At 42.8% G+C, this 24,438-nt stretch overlaps 1 protein-coding gene across 1 annotated transcript in view; it reads right to left on the bottom strand.

Moving 5' to 3' along the window:
- Nucleotides 1-22,330, bottom strand: part of GAN (gigaxonin) — a 42,164-nt gene extending 19,834 nt beyond the window's left edge. Inside the window, exons 1-9 of the mRNA XM_062007321.1 lie at nucleotides 22,094-22,330; nucleotides 7,947-8,061; nucleotides 6,750-7,100; nucleotides 6,080-6,297; nucleotides 5,067-5,188; nucleotides 4,466-4,578; nucleotides 3,239-3,388; nucleotides 2,814-2,950; nucleotides 2,202-2,330 (exon numbers count right to left, since the gene is read on the bottom strand). Of these exons, the coding sequence (XP_061863305.1) occupies nucleotides 2,202-2,330; nucleotides 2,814-2,950; nucleotides 3,239-3,388; nucleotides 4,466-4,578; nucleotides 5,067-5,188; nucleotides 6,080-6,297; nucleotides 6,750-7,100; nucleotides 7,947-8,061; nucleotides 22,094-22,260 (1,502 nt within the window). The 5' untranslated portion in view covers nucleotides 22,261-22,330. The remainder of the gene's footprint in view (nucleotides 1-2,201; nucleotides 2,331-2,813; nucleotides 2,951-3,238; nucleotides 3,389-4,465; nucleotides 4,579-5,066; nucleotides 5,189-6,079; nucleotides 6,298-6,749; nucleotides 7,101-7,946; nucleotides 8,062-22,093) is intronic.
- Nucleotides 22,331-24,438: the final 2,108 nt, after the last annotated feature.

Raw genomic sequence — 24,438 nt, 5'->3', positions numbered from 1 at the left:
TTGTGATCTAGTAGTCTTTTCTGCTCTTTCTGAATCAGCCCAGGAAATAATACCCTCATGCTTTCCAGAGTCAGCTTGCCCTCATTTGGTACTTGTTACACAGTATTACAATGAAATGATGATAACTTTTCAAATGGAATTTTACTTCAAAGAGGAATACCAGACAACAAACTGTTTTTGACTCAGTATTTGGCAGGCAGAAATATTGGCTAACTGTATTTTTTTGCAAGTCCCTTTGTATCTGCCTTCTCTCTTCCTCCTGTAGGCACAAGTGCTCAGGGTCTCAGTTGCTGCCACAGCGTCAGTGAGAGGTGTCTGTCCCCCAAAGTGCTGCCAGGGCACTGCTGGAGTGTAGAACATAACACAGCAAGACTGCACCCTCTCCTGGCCAGTCAGTCCCTTCTGTCTCCAGAGGCTGGAACCGGTAGCTTTGCAAAGGCAGGGAGCACAAACTGCTGTCAGCACTGGCTGCTGACAAACAGCCAAGTCACCCCAGTCTGGGCTGTGCCTCCGTTTCCATGGGATAAAGCAGCACCTGTGAGCTGCCTGCAGTGCAAGCACAAACTGATGCTGACTTCGGTTTCTAAGCTCAAATTCTGTGCAGCGGCAGAGCAGAAAGGCAAAGGCTGACTCTCCCAGCAGCTTCCTCCAGCAGCTCCAGGCTCAGAATACTTGCTGCTGCCCCTCCTTCCTCTGGGCCAGCACAGTCCTCCCTCCACTCACACAGCAGACAGGGTTCTAGAACAAGACCTGAAGCAACTGGATTTTTATCATCATTTTACACGAATCCTGTAGCACCTCTGTGATGTCACCAAGCAAAGACAAGTACAGGCATTAGAAACAATGCTGAGCAGGCATCTGTGCAGCAGTCAGCAGGTGGCACCAAGGACCCACCTGCAGCACCTAGGCTGGGATACAGATTTTTCAAGCTCTACTTGATGAAAGTTCAATCTATATCAACGAGTGAAACGTTTACAGTCACCGATGAGGAATTGTGAGCTATTGTATACCATCTTTTGAAAAACAGAATCAGTCTGGAAATATTTGAGGCAAATCAACTAAAAATAGGAAGCAGGAGATACAGAAACACCTCTTTCCAGAATTCTTTCCCTTTCAAAGGCCTCTTGCCAAAAGGTTATTCACCTTTTAGGATTTTCCCACACTCCCACATAGGGCTAGAAAATACTACAGAGCATCAGCAGCAATAGCTTTTCTTATCTGTCTGCTTCCAGCTTCATTTGATTATAGCTAGTTTGGATATCACTTGGAATGACACAGAAGACCTCTTCATACAGAAATTGAAGCCTCTTTCTATCTACATCTTGAAAGAAAATTAGATAATCAACTTACATCCACTATTCTATTTCTGTGTGCTTTTTATACAGGTCATATCATAAATCAGTCTTCACTTGTAACACAGATATATTCATCTCCTTCACCGTCAACAAGCCTTGGAACATCTGACCACAAAGTTTTATATCAATTTAGTTTATAAAAAGAGAGAAGCATCCAATTTATACCTATATTAAAAAACCAAGAAAGCCAATAACACTGTAGGAGGTGAAGCTTGCCAGTTATGACTGAAGAATAAGGTTAGTGGGTTGAGAGAGGTTCTTCTCCCTCTCTACTCTGCCCTCCTGAGACCACAGCTGGAATATTGTGCACAGTTCTGGGCCCCTCAGTTCCAGAAGGACAGGGAGCTGCTAGAGAGAGTTCAGTGCAGGTGAACAAAGATGATGAAGGGAGTGGTCTTGTGATTCATCACATCAGCCTTGTGATGAAAGGCTGAGAGAGCTGGAGCTCTTTAGCTTGGAGGAGACTGAGAGGTGACCTTACTAATGTTTACAAATACGTAAATACATACCTACACTCCTCCACAAGTACTCAGTAGGAGCCATGGGTATGGGCAGCAGTGCACTGCACTTGTGAAGTGGCAAGGTGCAGGGGAAGGACCAGCCACATCACTTGTACAATCAAGGTCTTTCTCCTGTTCAGGGGCACTCAAGCCTGATATGGTGGCCCAGGGCTTTAAGGGTGGCATCTCAGAGGAACAAGCCACTGGAGTAGATGGGCATTTGTTAACAGCTATCTTGGATGCATGGGATAGATGTCATACGCTTTGAAGTGCTGGAGCAAGGGAGGGGGGAATTGACAGGCAAGTAAGGCACACATCTTCTATGTTTATAGCTGCAATAAGTTACCTTTTAAACTCATCGTGATAAAATTCAGATTTGCACGTCACCATCTCACTGGCTTGGCTGTCATCACGACTCCTGACCCCGCCAAATACATAAAGCTCAGAGGCAACTCCACAGGCCACTGCCCCAAATCTGAGAACACAAAGAAGAAAATAAATTTCAAAAAATGCAACACAAAACCTTTTCATATCTCTTTCTGAACTCTGCCTAATTCAAAATACAATATAGACACCCCTCCATTGTATGTTCAACCAGGTTAGATGAGTCACTAATTTGACTCATAAGCACTTAATTCAGACCCTGCAAAAACCCAAAACAAAGTATTTATATCTGGTAAAAATCAAAAGTTCCAATTTAAGTACTATTTCTGGTTTTCATTTTGCATCAGGTTAGTATTTACTGTAACACCAGCAGTGTATTCCTGTAGAATTCACATTTGTTGCTTGGATGCTTATCTTTTCTCAGCCATGTGTTAACTACGAGCCACTGATTCAGGAAGCCATAGTGAAATTCATACAACCATCTTCAGGATTTGAGAAAAGACAACTTGCTAATATCAGTGTTAAAAAAAGGTCATAAACAGTAATCTAGATCTCCCCTTCTGTTTTCACTCACCTTCTCTCTTTCAGAGGACAGATTGCTGTCCACTGCTGAGTCCTGGGATCGTAACACTCAACAGATTCAAACAGTTTGCCATAGGAGCCTCCACCCATTGCATAGATTTTCTTCTTCATAGCTGCATAGCAGCCAATCTGATGGAGAAAAAGAAAAAGTTCATCTAAAACTACATACAATGCAAAGCATTGAGAGCTCAAAACTAACTCTATACACATACACACTTGTCTGCATTTGGGCTGCCGTGAATAAAAACGCTGAGCCACAGTTTCTGTTTGGTACATAAATAAAGAAGCTGCTTTCCCTCTCTTCATTTTGAGACTGTTACAACTTCTACTGGAAGTAACAGGTTGAAATATACAAACCTCTATCTATCTATCTATGTTGGCAGGAAGTAATGCAATAATGTAGGGTATAGTTCTTACCTTTCTAACCATGGTCAAGTCTGGCTGCTTGGTCCAGGTCCGGCTATAAATATCATAGCTCTCCATAGAGATTAGCTCCCTTTCACCATCCTCACCTCCCAGAATGTATAGAATTCCATCAATCTCTACCACACCAAAATTATGTCGTGCCTAAGGAACATCAACAAAGCCAACACTGTCAAACATAACTGCCACTGTGAGTACATCAAAATCTTTTGTTCAGCAGATCTGTCTGCAAAGTGATATTGGTATTATGTCTGGGTTTGGTTTGGTTTGATTTTGAAATGAAGTCCTAAACCCCAGAGTAAGATTATAAATCTATTCAACTAAACAAAACTAAGGGTATTCAAAAAAGACAGAGCAGCAAAAGCCAAGAGAGACCACACAGAAATGTAAGAACTGAGGTTGGCCATATTCCAGATCACATTGTAGTGGTCTCCACAATGGAGCTGTTGCTTTCAGATCTGTACATCAGCAAAACCTGGACCCATTATCTGTTAAAAAGGTAGCTGCTCTATTTTGTATGTAGGACCACAGCTACCCTCATGTTCCACAGGAAACATAATGTATCATCAAGTCTTACTCATAGTAAGCAGGAAACTTATTAGTAACGTGGTAACAGCAAATATGCCCAAAACTACAGGCCTTTGCTAACCAGAGGCTGTAATGAGGACAATCCTGTGGCAAACAACAAATTATTAATAAACATCCTACGCTGATTTAAGGAGATTAAAAAGGGGTGCATCAAGGAAATATGTTTACAAATAAACTGTTACTTTCTGTTGGAATGCAAACATGAAGAAGGAAGCATTAACTCAAACCAAACCTAAATACGTCTGTGCAAGCCAAGTTCTGTGTGTTGGCCAGTCCTTTGTCCATCTTTTCCGCACACTTCCATCTCTTTGTCCATATAAGAGTTCTCTTCTTTTAGAAGGCCAGTATACACAGAAGGTTAAGTACACTATGACTGATTCATTATGCAATTCCTGAAACTTGTAGTTCATCTTTACAGCTAGCTCTTCACTAACTGTTTAGTTTTTTCCAGATCCAGTAGCCAGTGTCAGACCACAAGCATAACAACAGGATATAAACAGAAGTCAGTCTGTAGTATGACTTTGAGTGTGTAAGATGCAAGTGACTGGAGATGCAGAATAAAATTTTGCAGAAGAAAAGGAACACTTTGCCAAAGTAAAAACTTAAATCCCCACAGTTAGATAGTGATCTTGCCTCATTCATTGGTGGTAAGGAACTCCAGGAATTCGTGTCTGGATCGTATTTCTCTCCAGAGCTTAGTGTGCCCTTGTTTTCATCCTGACCACCAAGCACAAATAAAAATCCCTCTGTAAAACAAAATATAACAGCATCTTAAAAAGAGGACTCACACCTGTACACTGAGCAAGATAATGTGAATAGTGAGCTGTATCCTGGAATTCACTAAGAGATTCAGACCAGTCACCACAGGTCAAACTCTGGACCAGGGAAGGTAAAGCACATACTTCTGTCTGGACTCAAACCTACCCCTGCAGATACTCTTCAACATATTCAGTGATGCAGCAACTAGAATTTACTTAAAACATGAAATACTCCTGGAGAGACAGACGTAGCAGATTCCCACAAACTGTTGCAGGAATTGTGACTTTAAGACACTCGGATGACAGGGATTTTCACAGAATCAAGTAACGTTTTGGGCAGACAAAGGGGAAGCATGAAATAACCCCAGTGCAGTCAATCTTGAAGAAAAAAATATGATTATAAGCTGTATCTCAGCTTTTGAGGCACTGGTAAGTTTTCATCATATTGACTTTACAAATACAAAGTTCCCCTTTACCTGCTGACAATACTCCATGATTGATCCTTGGAATACTCATAGGAGCAAGTTCAATCCAGAGCTGTCTATTGGGATCATAAAGAGGACACATACACCGCATCACTGAGGTTGGTTTCCGTGATCTGAACACAGGGTGGGGAGGGAACAAACAAAAACAGAAAGACAAGACAGAGTTTTACGAGTTCACTGTTAACAACTTGTGTCCAAAGCTCACTTGTTCATGTTCTAATATACATTCCTGAAGCGTGGCATTTCCCTAGTAAGGAGAAAGGCCCCAAAACAAACGTGTAAACTGAGTTCTTTGTAGATGCACTTCAATCGTACTGTATCTGCCCATAACATTTTCTGTGGAAGAAGTTTGAACAAACTGAAGAGAACTGACAGGGAGTATCAGTAATGTCTGAGTAAAGCAATCCACAAACTCATGTGCAAAATATCATTTCAGTATTTTATTACTATTTGCTCTTTACAGAGGTGTGCTACACTTGTTTAAACAGGACAAAGGCCTCCCCTCCACTGCAGGGGGTACTCAAGACAAGAAAGGGGTTGTTGTGTGGAACAGGAATTTTCACCTGGCATCTTAGATGCATCAATAATGACTTTTTTTGAGCCACAGCTCAAACCAGCTTATAATCAAACCAGTTAAAGCATGCATTCATTATTTTTAAGATCTGTACTAGAAGCTGTCAAATCATTAGAACAGTGTTTCTCCAACTTTCTGTGCTTATATTGACTAAAGCGCATTCAGTTAAAAAACACCAAACCAGCCAGAACTTAGCAAACAAAGAACGTGTCCTGCTCTATTGCATGTTGTGTGTCAGAAAATCATCACAAAGTAACTATTGATTGCTGATTCATTCACAGAGGTATTTTAGGTGTGTCTGACCAACTCCAATGGCAGAGCCCAACAAGCACATGCATTCTCTCCACACTCTGTTTTCAGATGTGTCATGAATTCTACACACTTGTATTTTCACTAGCTGTGATGACCTGTGATGCCCCTTCATACTTACACTCGTTCTTCTCCACCAACAGTGACTATACACTCGGAGTAGCCCCGGGGCTTGAAGGAGGCCAGCATTGCCTCTCCCTGCTGGGGTGGTGTGAGGGGAATATTGTTGCATTCCTTGACAATCTCCCGTACCAGTGGTTCGCTCATCATCTGCTCACGTAAATACCCGGCATCCAAGCCCGAAACCCACACTGCTGACATGACATCCTTCATGTGAACCTACAGACAGAGAGATTTGCCAGAAAATCCTCCTAGAGTCATAGAACAGCACTAAGGCACTTGTACATACAGATGGCTTCTGTGCAGAGTATTTTTGATATTTGGAAGTAATAACAACAACATCTACAACATGTTATTAAGAAATGCATCCAGTCTTCAAAGTTCCACTCCAAATGTGTCACCTGCTTTCTCTCTCTACTAGATTACATTATCAAATTCCAAAAAAGTACATCCTTTCCTTAATATCTATTGAATAATACAGAGAGCAGATGATACATCAGCTTTCACCCTTTTACTGCAACACTGCTGTTTGCATTTCAGCCAAAATTCAACTAACTCTATAAAAGCAAGGTTAGCCCAGAAACAACTGTATCCATTTTAAGCTCCCACCAATTAAATTCAACACAATACTTTGGATCCCATTCAAAACATAAACATTCAGATGTCCTGACCTTTCTTGATTCTGAATCATGAGAAATCCACCTAATCACCGCTTCAAAGACGTATCTTTCATTTCCAACATTGAGCTTTTCCATGGAGAGCACTTCTTTCAGTTTTTGAGGAGTCAGTTCCAAGAATTCCTCTGTGCTGCTGACATCTCGAAAGTGAGTTTCCAGATACTCTGAGGCAAGGTAGTGAACATGATGCAAACAATAGTGCAGTGCAAAGTCCCGAATACCAATACAGTTCTCAGCAGCTATGCAACCTTCTAAAAACTCACAGCAGAGAGTTTTTAAGTCTGTAAGCAGCAGGAGATCAGCTGCCTGTACCACATCTTGGATAGTTTCTTCATTTAGCCTGATCTGCAAGAATTAATTTAGAAGTTATAGCTACTATCACTCATTTGTTTCATGACATGTCTGCATTTATTACACTCATTCTCAGTGGCTGAAAAGAGGAATAGTAAAGCCAGTGTGAAAATTACCAAAAAATTAATATGGCTACCTCACACTTATAAATTAACACATGGATGGAAAAGCTTTTGCTTGACAGAAGGTGCCAAGCAGAATTTTGTGCCTGAAGGAACCATGAAATTGCTCATTTAATCTTAGAGCCTAGAATTAATTTTGCTGTAATTAAAAACTGGTTTGTACAATGCACGTCCTGAAGAGAATTTCAAGCCACATCTGCCATTTCTTTTTCTGCTGAATGTTAAACTCATTCAGTAATGTCCATCTGGTTCCAAATGAACTGGACATATCAACTTGAGCTCCCTCTAAGGCTACCGGCACAAAGACCTGAAGGGGCATGCTGGCCAAGAGGGGGGCCTGAGGGTCAGGAAGAAAGGGTGCCTGATACATGATCATGTACAGTGGTGGGGTCTCAAGCTCTATTACTATCAATCCAGATCTGTTTCACAGTCTTAAGACTGCATGTTTTAAAGCAGGTTACTGAAGGTAGCCCCACATTTTAATACAATAATTTGATATGACCCTAAAAGAGCCCCCACTCAGCACAAGAAGAGCAGAGCCTGCAGAGTCTACTGCCTCTACTTCCCATGCACAGCCCCAGTGTGACACACCACTTCATGCAAGTTTTATCACAAAGCTTTAAACCTTTGTAAGTTTATCTTACAGGAAAGTACTGTTAAAACCCAGGTTATTTTGCCAAATAATTCAACTTCCAGCTAGTGTTTTTTAATACCATACCTGCCCGCTGAAGATGTAATCTAGTATTTCTTTCATGATATCAACAGATATCCCTTCCAGTTCGATCTTGTATGTTGAGCCATCATCCTTTGGAGGATTATAATTCAATTTTGTTCTGAGAAGAGAAAAAAGGGGAAAAAAAAAAAAAGAGGGTCATGACCCAGTCATTACTTGCCCTGTTTGCTGAAGAAACAAATGGTAACTATGGATCACTTAGTTCTAACAGAGATGTTAAACTCCTGCAATATGATTTGAAATTTGTCTCTCTTGAATTAGTATGAAAAGGATGCACAAATGTCTCTAACACTGTTCATCCCATTTCCAAACCAAACAATACATTAAGCCCTGTGAACTACCCATGGCATCAGAGACAAACATTTCCCCCTCCCCCAAGTTCACTCATCACAAGCATTCAAAAACTTCACTCAGAACTTCAAACAGAACAGCAGCTCTGCTGAAACAAGATTTTGCTTTGATAAAAGTGGAAAAACACCCCCAAACACAGCAACATCATTTTACTGGGACAAAAAGTAATTTCAGTGGGCAGATGTGATCAGAATATACACTGACAGAAGAAATATTTGGCTTGCATTACCATTTTGTGTAGTTTATGATGTTATCAGCCTAATGCTATGGCTGGCTGTAACTAAATTGTGTCACAGTTCTAGGAAACAGCCCATGTGCTGCTCAGCTGAGCTTTAAATATTCACTGACATCAGACAACACTTCACTTATGAGCAACTTCTTTAAAAATACCAGGAGCAGTTTGATGTGCTTTTGAACAAAATAAGAGAGGAACCAGGGGAAGAGATGGGGAAACAATAATAATAAGGCAGACAGCTTTGCTTTCCACTGGCTGTTAGTACAAACACTTTTTTCCAGGAAGGACAACTTAAAAGTGTTCAAAAGGCATCAGTGTCCATCAGTCTAGTGAAACCAGCCAATAAAAGATCTTTCTGAACACCTTTTACATGCTTAGGCAATGAAGAACATATTATATAGAGACCACAAAACCTGTTTCACTACCTCTGTGCATATCTAGATATCTATATCATGACACATTAAAAGCCTTAAATACATTTTTATATTCACTTCAATATATTCTTATTTCAGCTTCTTAATAGGAAAAGCTGTGGCTTTGCTAAGCTGGAATTGTCCAGTTTCTTGTAATCTTCTGCTGTCCACATGTATACCGAGTAAATGCATAAATAGAACTTCACTAAGGACAGATTCTGCTTCACTTACAATATTTCCTCACAAAGATATAACTCACACAAAATAAAATCCTAAGTCTATAAGGATGTGCCACTGTGAGGCACATACAGGACAGTCAAGGGTTCAGGCCCAGTGAGCATCTCTTTGCAAAAGGCAGGTCCTGCCTAACCAACCTGAACTCTTTCTATTCCAAGAGTGGCTGGAGAGCTGCACAGAGGAAAAGGACCTGTGGGTGTTGATCAACAGCAGCTGATGATGCAGTGTGCCCAAGGTGGCCAAGGCGGCCAATGGCATCCTGGCTTGTAACAGAAATAGTGTGACCAGCAGGCCCAGGGCAGTGATTCTCCCACTGTACTTGGCATTGGTGAGGCTGCATCTCGAATGCTGTGTTCAGTGTTGGGCCCCTCACTACAAGAGAGACACTGAGGGGCTGGAGTGTGTCCAGAGACGGGCAACAAAGCTGGTGAAGCGTCTGGAGAACAGGTCTTACGGAAAGTAGCTGAAGGAGCTGGGGATGTTTAACTGAGAAGAGGTATGATCACTCTTTACAACCTGACAGGAGGTTGTAGTTGATCTCTTCTCTCAGTAATGAATGACAGGACAGAGGAAATGGCCTCAAATTGCACCACAGGAGGTTCAGATTGGACATTAGGAAGAACTTCTTCACTGAGGGTTGTTAAGCATTGGAACTGGCTGCCCAGGGAGGTGGAGAAGTCACCAACCCTGGAGATATCCAAAAGACACACAGATGAGGTACTGAAGGATATGGTTTAGTTTAGTGATGGGCTTGGTAGTGTGAGGTTAGTGGTTGGACTCGATGACCTTAAGATCTTTTCCAACCATAATGATTCTATGATTCTAAGGAACTAAGCACGAATGGAGGCAGTAACTTCAGCCCTGCAGTTAATCACACTTGTGGTCTTGTCTTTGTATTGTTTTTTTTTTAGGCTGCAAGAGACCTATTACCAGTGAGCAGAACACCATGGGAGATAATGCTACTCTGATGCATCCCTATGCCTGTAGGAAGTCTGAAGCTAAGCTGCTTCACTCTGTGCTTGTACAGCACCTAGCAAAGCTATCACATAAACAACAATATATCATGGATTAGGAAATTGTTCATTTCCTAACATCAGAAAGGAGATTAGAAAAAAATAAGCCTCTTCTCTAAAACAGTCTACATGGCTTCCAATAAAGCTCATGCTGCAACAGCAGACATTGATTTGCAACTTCTCTAAACTGAACACACACCTCAAGCAACACCATACAACATGTATTTCAACTCATGCCATCCTTGCCCACATAGAACGTGTGTTTTTCATTCCCAAGAGCTCCAAATGAATGAAAGACCATACATACACAGAGTAACGTTCATTTTCAAACTCTAACACAGTGCCAAGGCTTCTTTGAGCACATTTTCAAGTCTATTCAAACTATCTCAATCTTAATTCTGCCAACTCAAGTTTTCTGTTTCCTGGTTTGTAACGAAAGCTATGTCTTGTCTTCTGGGATGAAACTCTTTTCTTCTAATTTAACACAAAATATATCAAGGTTTGAAGCATCTGGCTTCCTTCACCAGAGAAAAGATATGGTCAGCTGGTATCTGGATCTTATACATATCAGGTACCTGTGAGTAGCTGCTCTGGTCAAATACACAGGAATATCTGCACAGAACCTCGGTAGTCCAACACATTGTGGGGCTTAAGAGACACAAGACATATGATAAACATGTTGCATGCAGCACTAATGGGGTGATTAAGGAAAAGACTCGTGCTACTTATCACTAACTTTCATCTCAGCATCACCTGTACACACCCAAGCTAAATCATCTCATTGCATGGACTTTACACCGACACCTCCTGGTAACGAGAAAGTGTTGTTCAGAGTTTTTGGGTCTTATCAGGCTAGATGTTCTAATTACTATGTACTTTTTGAGGCATCAACAGTTGTTAACCTGTAAAGAAACAACCCAGCCACTGATGCAAGCCCAAAACTCAAACTCAAAACAGAAAAACAACCCTGAGAACGAATCAATTTATTTCAAAGTCACAGATACTCATATGCAGGCAAATGCATCCCACTCCAGACAAGCTTTATTCCTATTATCTGGCCCGAGAAGCAGTTGCTACCCATCTGTCACACAACTCTCATTTGTTAGTTAATAAACTACTGTATTACTTATTTTGGTACAGAGATTCCTGAGCTATGACACGAGAACCATTCTCAAGTGGCAGACGGAGGTGGTCCTTTTCACTTATGTCAAGTACTGCAGAACAGCTACTGGCTGTTGGGAAAAGGGGAGGAAAAAAAAAGGATGCAAGGGTATGTAGCCAGGTTTGAGGCCGGAAAAGGTTAAGGTAAAAATTGTGAGTCTAATGTGGAAAGGAAGCTGAAGGAGGAGAAAAGCAGGAGAGTCTTGTAAGTGAAGGGCAAGGAGCCATGCTTCCTCTTGCATCACCCAGCATCAGCTGTTACCTGCACCCACAACCTGCCAAACTGAGCATCTTTGTCATTACACACGCAACCTGGAGAAAGTTTCAAAACACATTTGTTTCTAGTTCAGAAAAAACAGAGCATACAGCATGTAGTGAAACATCTAACCCTGGTTTTCTATCAAACTTCACTGTAGGAAAAATATTTATGGCTATGCTTAAGCAGAGTAGAGGTTTTCCAATCTGTCAGTATCCCGGGAAGGAAGATCCTTTCTTTCCACCATGCTCTTCCCCATGGTGATTCACTCAGCCTATGACTTTGTGTGGCTGAAAGCTGGAAGTGGCAGTCAGCAACCTAAGGTGCAGATGTGTACCCAGCTGCAGCACAGCTGCTTCTAACACATGCATGTGAGAGCATCCCACTCAGGACAACATTTCTAATTACTTTAAAAGCACTCTAAGCTGCCAAGCCACAGCACAAAAGGCTGCCTCCATCTTCCTTAGCTCAGATGAAAGACCAGAACATCAAGATTTAGAAGGAAATAGCCTCTAGAGCCAACAGAAAACCCATTAGCTGGGAGCAGAGTACAGCTGGGATGCATACAGAGCTTGGGAAACAAAACAAGGCAACTTCTTCATCCTGTTTTCTTAAGTAACTTAATTTCGAGTAGCTTGACTCCATAAATGTTTTAAAACAATGGTTTCCATTTTTAAATTAAGAAGCTCATCACTGAAAGCTGAAATTTCTTCCAGTAACACAGTGTTGTATAAATACATGACCACCTACACGAGGCTGGGGTGGATGTTAGGAAAACTGCATGGCACACCTGAAGCAAGTGGCGTAAGAACAACTGGGTTGATGTTGTGTTTTGATGTTTTGTATCTGTGTGACAAATTTAGACTCTGCTCTTCCACTTTACTTAAGGAACAGAATCCTAATGACTCATCTCAAATGACACTGCATAAGGCAGAATGAGGGAAAAAAATCCAGTACCTCTTCTGTATATGGAAGCAACAATAAAAGCAAGGTAAATCGTTAGAAGGAAGACAAGAGCTTAAGAACAAATGTTGACATTGCTGGGAGTCACAATTCATATCTAACAGCACAGACCAGATGTAGGTATTTAAAAAACAAACACACAAAAACCCAACTTAACAGATATATTTAAGACTACTAGCAGTTCTTGTTAAAATTAAGATGGATCTTCCAACTTACTTCTCATTTTTAAGAGTCAAAAAAGAAAACCACACCATCACACATCCAACCTCACAACCAGTCCCTGTGACAGCCCAGTTGTAGGGCAGTTAGCATACATAAGAAGCACACTGAGAAAGGGTCAATGCATCTTAAAACTTTGGTTTTCCAACCTTTTACAGTTTACAGTAGGGGAAATAATAATTTTTAAAAACCCAACCCCAAAAAAAAAAGGAAAATCAAACTAAAGAATTCAGCTGCTACCAACAGCACTCGCTTTCCCAAGTCATAAAAACATTCCCACAGAATTATGTCTCTTTAAAACCTCTGCCTTAATTGAAAAAGATAACTGATGTGTTTCTGTAATAGTGACATAAATTATAAGAGAGCAACAGTCTAACTCTTGGAATGCTTTAATCCGTAGAGTGTTTGTCTGTTGGGATCTCAAACAGGTAAAGAAAACATCTGTCTGCAAAGACTGAGTCTTTGTAAATGAGAATGCTGTAGACCACACTCACCTCAAGCAGGTTTATGATGTTTACAGTAAACAATGGAAAAAATATGGGAAACAAAAGACAGAGCTTTGGTTTTGATGCTTTGCAACACAAAACTTTTACCTGCTCTCCCTCATCACACTGCAAACAACAGTTTGCTGACCTACTTACCAAGCTGGAGTAGGGCGTTAGGAACCCAACTAAAGGAGCCAAGAAGGAAATGCTTGTCTTTGTGAAAGGAGCTGTCTTTCCAAATCAATGATTTTGCTCCAGATTAACCATAAGGGCTAGCCTACACAAGCTTTGCCAATATTGCCACACTAGCAAACCTTAGTATTAGAGTAGCAAAGCCACTCTTCCAACCAAAGAGTAATAAAACTAGGTTTTGATGATACAGCCTTTACCTGCAGCAGTGTTTCAGTCTACTCCAGAGAGCATTAGCATTTTAAAATGAGGTTACACCTCCAACAAATGCTTCCAGCAAAGACATGCACCAAACCTAAAACATGCTCACAAAGATGACTCAGTCCCAAAAATGACAAGCAAGTACTTTGAGATTTTGCATCAGTAAGGAGAAAACTTAAAAAATTCTGCTTCTGCTGCAAACATAAAGTCAATTTAGTCTTCTCCAGATCTGGGCTGCCTGATGTAGCTTGGAGTCTTTAAAGTACAAGCTTTCCATGTTAAGTCTAATTAAGTCCTCCTTAGGATTGACCATTTTAATGGTGAAGCTTCTTCATTTGCCTGCCTTTATTCCTACAACATATTCTCCCACTAAGGCTTGTCTTTCTGCGTGCAAAAAAACCTTAATAATCGCATTATTAAACAGGTCAGACAAAAAAACATGATGCAGCAGTTCACTCCACCCACTGCCATCCTCCAAAAAGATATTTTACAACCAAATCAGAAGGTTTTCTTTGAGGTCGCACCCTGGCCTTTAGCACCACACATAAAAGACACTCTTCACCACACCCTGCAAAGGGTGCCAGCTCTCAAGAAGATTTTGGCTAGGCCTCTCCTACATCTCTCGTCTTCAGATTATCTGCAGCTCCAGGTCCTAAGGCAAAGCAGTCCACCTAACAGCTCAGCACAAAAACCTGCAGAAGTGGCTTTCCTTGGTTTAAGAGAAACAGTAGCTAGGAATAACATTTTTTCCCCCCATCTGTTGGAAGCTTAAGTCAGGCAGAAAAGGTAAGGCTTCCCCATCTCCTACTATGAAAGAGAGCAAAGCAATTCCTTCAGCAGCAGCACAGGGGACATGTCCAGGGCTCATGGGCTTTGCTTGATGAAGAGCTTGTTTACCCTGAATATATGAAGTTACTCTGACTACACTGAGCTCATTCACAGCTAGATTGTAATCTAAATTGGAGATCTACTCTCAACCAGCACATCTTGCCTAAACATGCAAGTTAGCCCTAAGTAGACAGAACACACACTTGAATACAGTCCCCAAGAATGGACCTGTGGAGCTTCTCAGCAGCAGTAAGTATCTGCCATTTAATTTTACTTGGATGTTTGTTTGGGTTTTTTTCAGCCAACTTAGAAAACAACCAACCAACTGTACCACATGAGTTTCCAAACAAGTCAAACATAAGCAATGCAGATGAGCTGGCTGCTGGGCTCCTGTACACCGCAAGACATGGAGCTCAGCCTGGTCTGTGTGTGCAGCTGAGCAGACTTGGGGCAGCACTCAGCTGTTTGGCTCTTCTCACGTGCAGCAGAGAACTATTATGTATCTTCCCGTATTAGAAATACCTGCCATTAGAGTTAGAAAAATGAGGTTTTTTGTGTGACAAAAATATCTGATCCCTGTTCCTCTGGAGACAGCAGGCCAGCTCACATGGAGCACTCAAAGCAGCTCCTTAAGTAACTGAATCTGAATCATACTTATGCTGTTTCTGTGCTACACAGGACACTCAAGTTCATTTACTAGAGACACAACTCCTGAGATTTCCAGTCTGTACTAAACAATCTTACTTGAAAATATCTTTCTTTCAAATGAACTCAGTTTTTCAACTTGTTAAAAATGCCTTTTCAGAAGGAACAAGTACAGTACCATGCCCATGCTGTTAAACTTACCATTAAATTTATTTAAGAAATGCACTGCTGTGTGGCACATCTCTGGCAATGCAAACATCACCGGACTTACTAAAGTCATTACTTGGAAAACCCCAATGAACCTGCTGAGAAAGCCTGATTTAATGAGGTTTTTATATCTCACTTATAGCACAGAGGAGAAATGACCATCAGAGAAAGATTTTCACAGTCACTCTTAAGTACAAAGTCAAATGGAAAAAATTAGAAGTACATGAGTAGTATCGTGGGGCAGTTAGAAGATGGGACAAGCACTGGGTTGCTTTGGGGATGCAACCGAGGGAGGCACCAGAACTCCAGACACATCAGGAGCTGCAAAATAGAAATCTGAAAAGACTATCACAGAAAGTGATGACACAACCAAGAGGAAAAATGAACTGGGAGGGTGGGTTTCACAGGCACAAGAAGGAAGAGCCAAGAGTCTACAACTTGCATCCATAAACAATAACAAGAGCTGTACTAGGCAGCTTAAAGTTGTTCACGAGATATATACTGACATGCATGAGGTTCAAAACCAGCCACTAACAACATGGCATTGAGAATATCTTTCCTTGATAGGCAAATGAGCAATTTCACAGTTGTCCACAATAGTGACTGGAAATATTTAGCAGTGGCACAGATACACATAAGGGAGTCTCCCGTCTTGTTTTTGTTTCCCGTAATGTAAGTAAGGCTACACTGGCACTCAGTACTAGGACAGAGAGAAAGCTTTGTGCAATATGTGAAACAAGAGGTCTGAATAAACAGGGAAGAACAAATTCTTGAAAGCCATTAGTTACTTTTCGTATTTGTCAGCCCACACGAGGAAGAAGTTTCTTTTGTAACTGCAACTGAGACCAATGCAAACAAAACAGGTTCAAAGCATAAAAACTCAAACCAAACCACAAATCACTAAGTCCAGACTCATCAACTCCAGATCTTTCTCTAGACAGGAGCATTTTCAGAGTAATCCTGTTCCAGACACAGATCATGTTTTAAAATTACTAATAAAAAGGTTCTTTCCGTAATCCAAGTTTTGCCAAACAAGGCAATTAATGCAGGTGTAAAGGCAACCTACAGAGCATGTGACGCAGACATCCCAAGCGGCTTCCATCCTGCCACACCTCCTTCCACCCCAGCTCGCCTCTTACATCAGGCATGCAGATGAACTGCCTGTCTCCAGATACAAGGAAAGGACAAGAAATTTCATCTCAAGTTCTCCTGTATAAACAAGATGCTCTGATTTCCAGTTCTCCCTTTGACATGTAGGAGCAACCCAACCATGTTTTCTAACTATTTCGAGCTGGGTAAGAGCCTTATTGCTTCCTCCCTTCAGGCCATTTTTAGGGGCTTGTTGGAGCAGGAATATAATTAGCAACTCCCCATTCAAGCCTGCTATAGCGACTTTTAAATCCCATTTGAAACATACCTTTATCACTGTTGCCCAAACTTCTCCCAAACATAATACACATTTAGGGACTTCTCTAGAGAGTTTATGGACAAGCAACTATTTTAATTTAAAAAACACCTTTAAAAACCTGGAAACAAATTCTGGCCTGATTTGCTCCCGACTTCCTACTGCCAAGGCAACATGTATACTGCCCAGGAAACTGACAGAAACAAACTACTTGTAAGAAGCTTCAAAAACATGGCTTTCGAGAGCCCTTCCTTAAGGAGCAGCTATGACACCGCTGCCCTGCATGCCTAGAGAAGAGGGAACAAGCTCTGGGTACAAGCACAGCACAATTGGGCTAAACCACAACTTGAGAGCACAGCAGCTGTTAGCATTTGGGACTTCAGTACTAGTCCTAAATAGAAAAAGTTTTGAAATACTAGAAAAGGTCTTAAGAAATGTCAATAAAACCCAAACAGGGATGAGGAAATCAGCAACAGGAGCTAGTGACACACATTGGCTTCCACCTTGCATTGCTTCACAATTTTTATTGTCTAAGAAGTGTAACAAAAATTGCCAAGTTGCACCTTTTCAGTGCACTGCAGAACAGACACCCCATCCCTCTGCTCACAGCAGCACTGAGGGATGCTCACAGACACCCTTCCACATGGCTTGTGTCTCAGCAGACTGCCTTCTCACAGCCTCACAACTCTAAATGCTGCAAGTGCCTGCAGGCAGAGGAAAGGACAGGAGCTCAGCGATGGGGGAGATGTCCCACCATATCTATATGGAAGTCTGTGCCAGCACTGTCAGAGAGGTGGTGGTTTTGTGGCTGTGCAAGGACTTTACAAAGCCTGCAATGTTTTAGGCATGTCAGAAGGTTGACCAGTACAAGTGAGAAGATGCAAATGCTGCCAGGTTATTTCTGACCAAAACCCATTTACAAGCAGCACAGTACAAGTACATGCAAAATAAGGTGAACTTAATTCTACATTTTTGTTTTTCTTCATCTAGACTATTCTCACCTGGAAAAATGGAAGTATGGCTACTGGTCCATTACCAAGTTAGAAAAGCTGTGGGGAACAGTATATAGACACTCATCTGTAATCCATTCACACAGATGTGTGAAAACCAAAGACAGAAATTGCTGAGATAAGAAAAATTGCTCCATGTAATTTCCAACACAGCAGCACAATCCCTGCCTAACAACATTATGTTCAACTAAGAATTTTAGCTTAAGTATCCTCTTTGTTAAGGTGGTTCCCTCATGCTCCCTGTGACACAGGCAAGCAGACAGTAAGCTAGCAAAATATTAAGCGTTGCAAGTTTCAGCTGGCCGGGAACGACTCATGCCAGACAGTGACAGATCTGTTGGGATGAGAACATCTGCTGCTACTGCTGAGGATACCAGGAATACTTGGACCAAATCTATCCTATAAAAGGTTTGCAGATATGCAACTTATGCCAAACTTACCAATGCAAGTATGGTTTACTCTGGAAAGAGCACTCTTATGCCAGCACAACACTCTTATGCCAGTATAACTCACACCAGGCTCCCAAACTAAATAAATTAAACCAGGGCAATAGAATTGCACATACATCAGTGCAACTGCCAGGACAAAAGAAACATTTAAAAAACGTGCAGGCTTTTGTCTCATGTGCAATGGGAGAGAAAATCAAGCGCTAACCTGGCTCAAATTTAACTTCTCCGGGGTACACTGCAACATGACTTTAAGCCAAACCGTACTTTGGGCTATGGCAGCTTCTTCCTGAGGAATCCTCCTTCTCTCAGGCTCAGGAGCATACCACAGGATGATAGAGATATGCAGGAAGACGTCTGTGTTTTGTAAATGACAGGATTTACTCCAGAGGCACACAGAGGATTAGATAAACCTGTACATAGAAGGCAATTCTGTAGGAATTCACAAAACTACCCCAGACACCGCTGCCCTCTGAGAGGTTACCAGCAACATGAGGTTGAGCAGTTGAGGCAGGACCTTATGAATCAAGCTACCACAAAAAGTCTTACTGGTCCCACAGATTGAAAATTTATTCATCAAAGAGGCTTTTTTCTGTCCTGTACTTGCAGAAGCAAGCCTGTGGACAAGACAGGCAGATGCGACCCAGGACACCAGGTAACACTTCCGCATGTTTCTGCATCCCCTTCAAATCTTTCTCCTCTCTCAGCTGAAGCTGCCATTTCTGAGCTGCATAGAGAATCCAGCTGCCAATTAACTAGAGGGAAGTCACATCACTGTAATTTACAAGTGTCCTACTCAGCCAAACAGCTTCCATGCAAAACTAAAAAACAGGTAATGCTCCTCTCCCTGTGGCTGCACAAATCCTTCACACCCAACCACCCCCTCAGAAAGTCCATGCCTACTTATTTTCCTACTCACACCCTAAACTAAGCATTCATGCAAACCCTACACAGCTTCTGAACTCGCCCACCAACTTGCCCACAGCCACAATACACAATGACACAGACAGATAGAGAAAACACCACGTCAACTCCTACTTCCACTGCTGAGGACGCTTCACATATCCACTCATTTTTCTTTCAAGTTTTACTTCTGGAATTAGTTGATGGATTTTTCTGAGTCTTCTACTGGAATTTTTCAAATGAGAGCGACCCAAATTCAATTCACATTTGGAGAGCGTAACAGCCTCTGGTACCAGAGCATTCTTTGGAATCATCTTTCCTTATAATACAAGGGCATAAAATTCTTGAGTCTCCTGCAATAACTCTTTCTATTGAAACCATTTTATTAGAAAAAACAACATTCAAAATAAATAGGACTTGCGTAGGCCACATACAGGCTGGAGATAAAATTAATCTCCAAAGAGCAACACTGAAACATTACTTTTGGCTGGAAACGTAATGCTCCAACATTGGCAACCTACCTGACCAATTCTACCCAATGTGAAGATCATCTGGGCTAAGAGAGAGATCCTGGAGTGATAAAAAGAAGAGAGACAGGCAGCAGGTAAAAAAAAAAGGCTCTGCAAAGGCATGTAATACAAATGTGTTTGTTAATGTGCCATACAAGAACTAAGTGCACGTATTTTGGTTCTTTACGTCTTGCAAACTTGAGGAGAAAAGATGAGTAAGCTTAATAAAACCCCCCAAAAACAACTCAATCTTATTTATGTATTAATGCATGTAACCTACTTTCACACATAGCTAATGAGTTCCTGCATGTGATTTGAACTTGAACAATCCTGAGTTTAAAAAAACCACAGCTCTAATGACTACAAGTTTTGTTGCTAATACCATCTGGTGCTCTTACTCCTCACACATGCTTAACTCCTGTTTCCCCAGTACATTTTTCAGAGATGAACAAAATGCAGTAGTTAAGAGATGAAATTCCATGAAAAGGTACTTCTCCACAGAATAATTTACGGTCTCTTTTAATTAACCAGTCTTTTTCACAGTAGAAAATTGCACGTTTCCTGTAAACTCATCTTGTTACAGTAGAAGAGCAGTTTTTCTAAGAACATGACCTCTTTCTCCCTTGAGTAATCCTTCTGAACCATAACATCACGCATGGCATACAGTCATCTGAAATGTCATGACCAACAACCTGAAAAGCATTCAGGCATTTGAAGAGTCTTGGATCAATGTCTCAATTCAATCTCACGTCTTTGATTTGTCTTTCTACAGTCTTCCAAAACAGCTTCAAGACAAACGGTGAAATTATTAGTACACAGCCTTCATGGTGTCTTTTCTTTTGTAAATTCTTGCAGATCTTTCTTCTCTGTGAGCTTTACTTCATTTTATGTCTCAGCTCTTCTAGCTCAACCAGTACACAGAACTGTTTCTTTCAGTTTGTCCACAGTCAACAGCCACTTAGAATTTAATCCCTAACTTCATATTCTACTTCTTTTTAGCTAAATTTTGTACTTGAGAATGTCAAAGTTGTACTACAGTTGTCACCCAAAACACCATATTGCCTAAGAGCTGATGATAACATGACACCAAAGCAGGTTGTATGTTTTTGGAGAGTGGCACACAGCTTCCCCATCTCCACATAGTGTAAATAGGCAGATTTTATGACAGCTTCACAGGAAGCTACAACTGGAAGGAATGCCAATCAATCACAAAAAGTGTGCTGCAGGCTTGTGATAAGCCTGCCTTATATTGAAAGTCTGCTCCTACTAAGACAAAATTAGGGCCTTCATTACCTTCAAGTAATAGGACTTCAAAACTCCTTGGGAATGGGCTGCTTGCATGTTAGTTTACCCTCTCTGACATATAGGTACGTACTACACAAAACTTACAGAGAGCATATTCTTTCTATTTGATGTCATTGAACTCATCACCACTGTGCACAACAGAGAAATTCAAACTGCTGTCAATGGCTGCAGCTGGACCTTTCATGAAACAGCTTTCACTGAAAACATAGTCCAGGATGAACAGTTTGACAGGCGCCCTCAGAAACCATGACTGTGCTAACAGCTTGTCCTCCCAACACCCACTGTCAAACTGCACATGCAGCTGACATCCACTGCCAAGAGCAGCCAGCTCTCCTGGCACAGCTGGACTTCAACACCCCTAGCAACCTCCGAGTTATGCTCTTAGATATTTTAAGGGCACAAAGGAACAAGGGATGTGAAGACAAACCAATTTCTTTTATTCCAGTTAAAAGCTGATGTACTTCAAAATCCATAATCATCACCACTACCTGGAGCCCCGTCTTGCTAAAAGACATTAAGGAGAAAAACGAGGCCGCTGAGGCGCTGCCTGGGTGCAGCCGAGGGACAGACGCCCCGGCCTCCACACAGCCGCAGCCGAGCGCGGCTCCCCAAGGCCCGCACAGCGGCAGGGACTGAGGCACGGGCACCACTGGCCGCTGCCCTTGGCCAACACTCCCCTCCCAGTTGAGGAAAGCTTACTTCGTCTGGTTCCCGTGTTTACTCGGGCACTCTGTGGCACTTGTTTCGGGCATTTTTTTCTTTTCTTTTCTTCCTTCTCTGTGGGTTATGCAGCCTTTTCACACCCGGAAAAAGCTGCCGCTTGTAATGCGGAGAGCATGACCGCTCGTTCGGACGGACCTGCGCCGGGCAGCGGCCGGGCAGCGGGAAGGAGCCGACCGAGCCGCTGCTCTCCGCCCCGGGGCCGGCCGGGAATCCCGGAGGGCGCAGACCCGCTTCGCCCCGAGCTGACCCGCCGCGGCGGACGCCCCCTCCGCCGCCCTCCCCCGACTCCTCCGATCCCAGCAGCGGCCCGGCCCGCTCCTTACGTAACCGCCACGGCCCCCTCCGGCCCGGGGAGCGCGGCTTCCCGCCGAGCGGCAGCCCGGGGAGCGCGGAGTGCTGCGGGCCGGGCCTCGGCGGCCGCGCCGTACCTGATGTAGGGGCTGGCGGCCGCCAGGATGTTCTTCTGCACCGGGATCTCCTCCCCCTCCAGCACCAGGTGCGCATCGCAGAAGCGACTCTCCTCGCGGAAGGAGCTGAGGGCCCGCAGCAGCCGCGCCGGGTGCTGAGGGTCTGACACGGCGCTCGGCCCCGACATGCTGCCGGGCTGAGCCGAGCCCCGCTGAGCTGAACTGCGCCGTGCCGAGCCGCGCCGCGCCCGGCCGGCCGCCTCAATCACTGCCCTCACACCATGGCTGCCCGCCCGCCGCTGACATCATCAGCCTGCGCCGCCCCGCCCGCCCGCCCGCCGGCCTCCCCCCGAGGGGGGGTGCGGAGGCGGCCGCGGCTGCCGGGCCCGCGGGCGCAGGAGCACGACGCGGGGCTGCTGCGGGAGCCGAGCGGCTCTGCGGCTGCGGGGCGACGACCCCGGACTCTTCTCTCTTATCCCCTCTTAGCTCTAAAACGTGACTGAGCTTTTTTATTCCTCTTCGCCTCCACGTGAGCCAGGGGTGCCAGTGATAGGAGCTAGAGAATGAGAAACTCAGCGAGACTCCTGCCCATAGTGCTGCTTTCCTTAGCTGCCAGCTGGAAATAGGCCCTTTCCAGGCAAAGAGATTGTATTCAAAACTCTTCACAAGGTTTTGGGCCATATATTTAATGTGCATAATTGCACATTAAGAGATGAGTTGATTCCATGCACTGCTGCTGACTTCAACGGCATCCAGCTTTAAAGTAGGGAAACTCAATTGGCACTGAGATCCACCTCACAACTCGGTACTGCCGGGAGAGGGCAAACTCTGCAGCTCACCGGGGCCCCTCTCTGACAGCAGCAGAGGTGGATTTTGCAGGCTCTGAAACACCCATTGGCCTTCCTGTTTCCCCACTGGGAGAATAAACTTTTCAGAGGGCCTGGTCTGTGGTGCTTCTACTAATTGCATTTCTTTGACTCGGCAATGTCAAGCACAACACTTAAAAATACCCATCTTTGAAATGTGATCAAGGTGTTATAATTCATCCTAGTCCAGTTCGGTGGTGTCTCCGAATAATTTTACCACTAGAAAGTAAATAGAACAAAAGTATCTGGAAATGTCCTCATACGGACAGAGAAATGAATGACTTTACAAAGGCAACGTTGTCCTTTCCATGTCGGACACAATACTGTTTTGTTCTCCAGATGGAGATTTCATCAGACATTTGCAGATGTGAGACCCCAGTAGCCAAAACACTGCACCAAGCCTTGCTTGTGATGAGTGTGAGTGGCTCCATTTAAGCCAGCAAGCATTTACAAAGTGCTTTCTGGCCAGAGAGGGGTCACAGAGGAGAACTGCTCTAAGTTTGCTGTGCAGCTTTGAAGAAGAGTTTTAGATGAAACACAAGATATGTTTCATGTCCTGGTATATTGGAAGGCCTAAGAACATACTAACCTGCATGAAACACCAGGAACTTTGCATTACTTATACCCATTAAAAAGTATTAGAAGGCCACTTCTGTCTCGGGGATAATTATCAAGGATGTCAAGTGTAGAATGAGGAAGAGCACAGTAGATCCAGAGGACACATCCCCAGCTCTCTTTGAGGGTAATGGAAGCAGAGAGCATTCTGCATCCTGACTGTGGTGAAAGATGTATTTTGTTTGTTATTAATACTTTGGTAATTGCACACCCAAGGGAACGGTGGTTTAAATTATTGCAAAAGCTGTCATTGAGTGGCCTGATTATTGAAAACACCAGTTTGTTTCTGTGCCTCCTGCATAGATTGTTACATAGCAAAACATAATTGTATTTCTGGTTTTTAACTCGTCCTAGTAAACAGTGTTTCTGCTTCCTCCTGCTGCATATGTGGGGCAATAGGATGAGCTGTAACAGGTAATACCTACTTCCAGAGCACCAATTAATTGTTGTGCTTTGTTATTTGTTCCATTTCATGAAACCCGTTGATTAAAAAAAAACCAAACCAAAACACCACCAAACCAAACCACTCTACTAAATAGAGGGCCATCTGTAGCATCTTTAAACTAATCATATGTATGCATCACCATGGCCTGATTCCCTTGCTCAACTATGGTTTTTTCCTTTAATGGAGCAACCTATCCTTACTATTTTTATTTGCAGTCACTAAATGTAGATTCTATCTTATGCCATTACAATAATTCCAGTAGGTTTACTGGGCTAATCGATGACTCAAATTGGTGCAAAAAGAATTAAACCTTTCCATCCCTCAAGATTTCATTCATGGTGAAGGGTGTCAGAGAAGCAAACTCCTTACCACGTGCTGTGTTACCACAACAAAGAAACCCCACAAGCCTCGCAGCCACTCGGCAAAGCAGGTGTGCATTC

This window comes from Colius striatus, chromosome 14 (assembly GCF_028858725.1).
Source record: "Colius striatus isolate bColStr4 chromosome 14, bColStr4.1.hap1, whole genome shotgun sequence".
Classification (NCBI taxonomy): domain Eukaryota; kingdom Metazoa; phylum Chordata; class Aves; order Coliiformes; family Coliidae; genus Colius; species Colius striatus.
The sequence above is the reverse complement of the archived record's forward strand: the minus strand, read 5'-3'. Positions and strand labels throughout refer to the sequence as shown.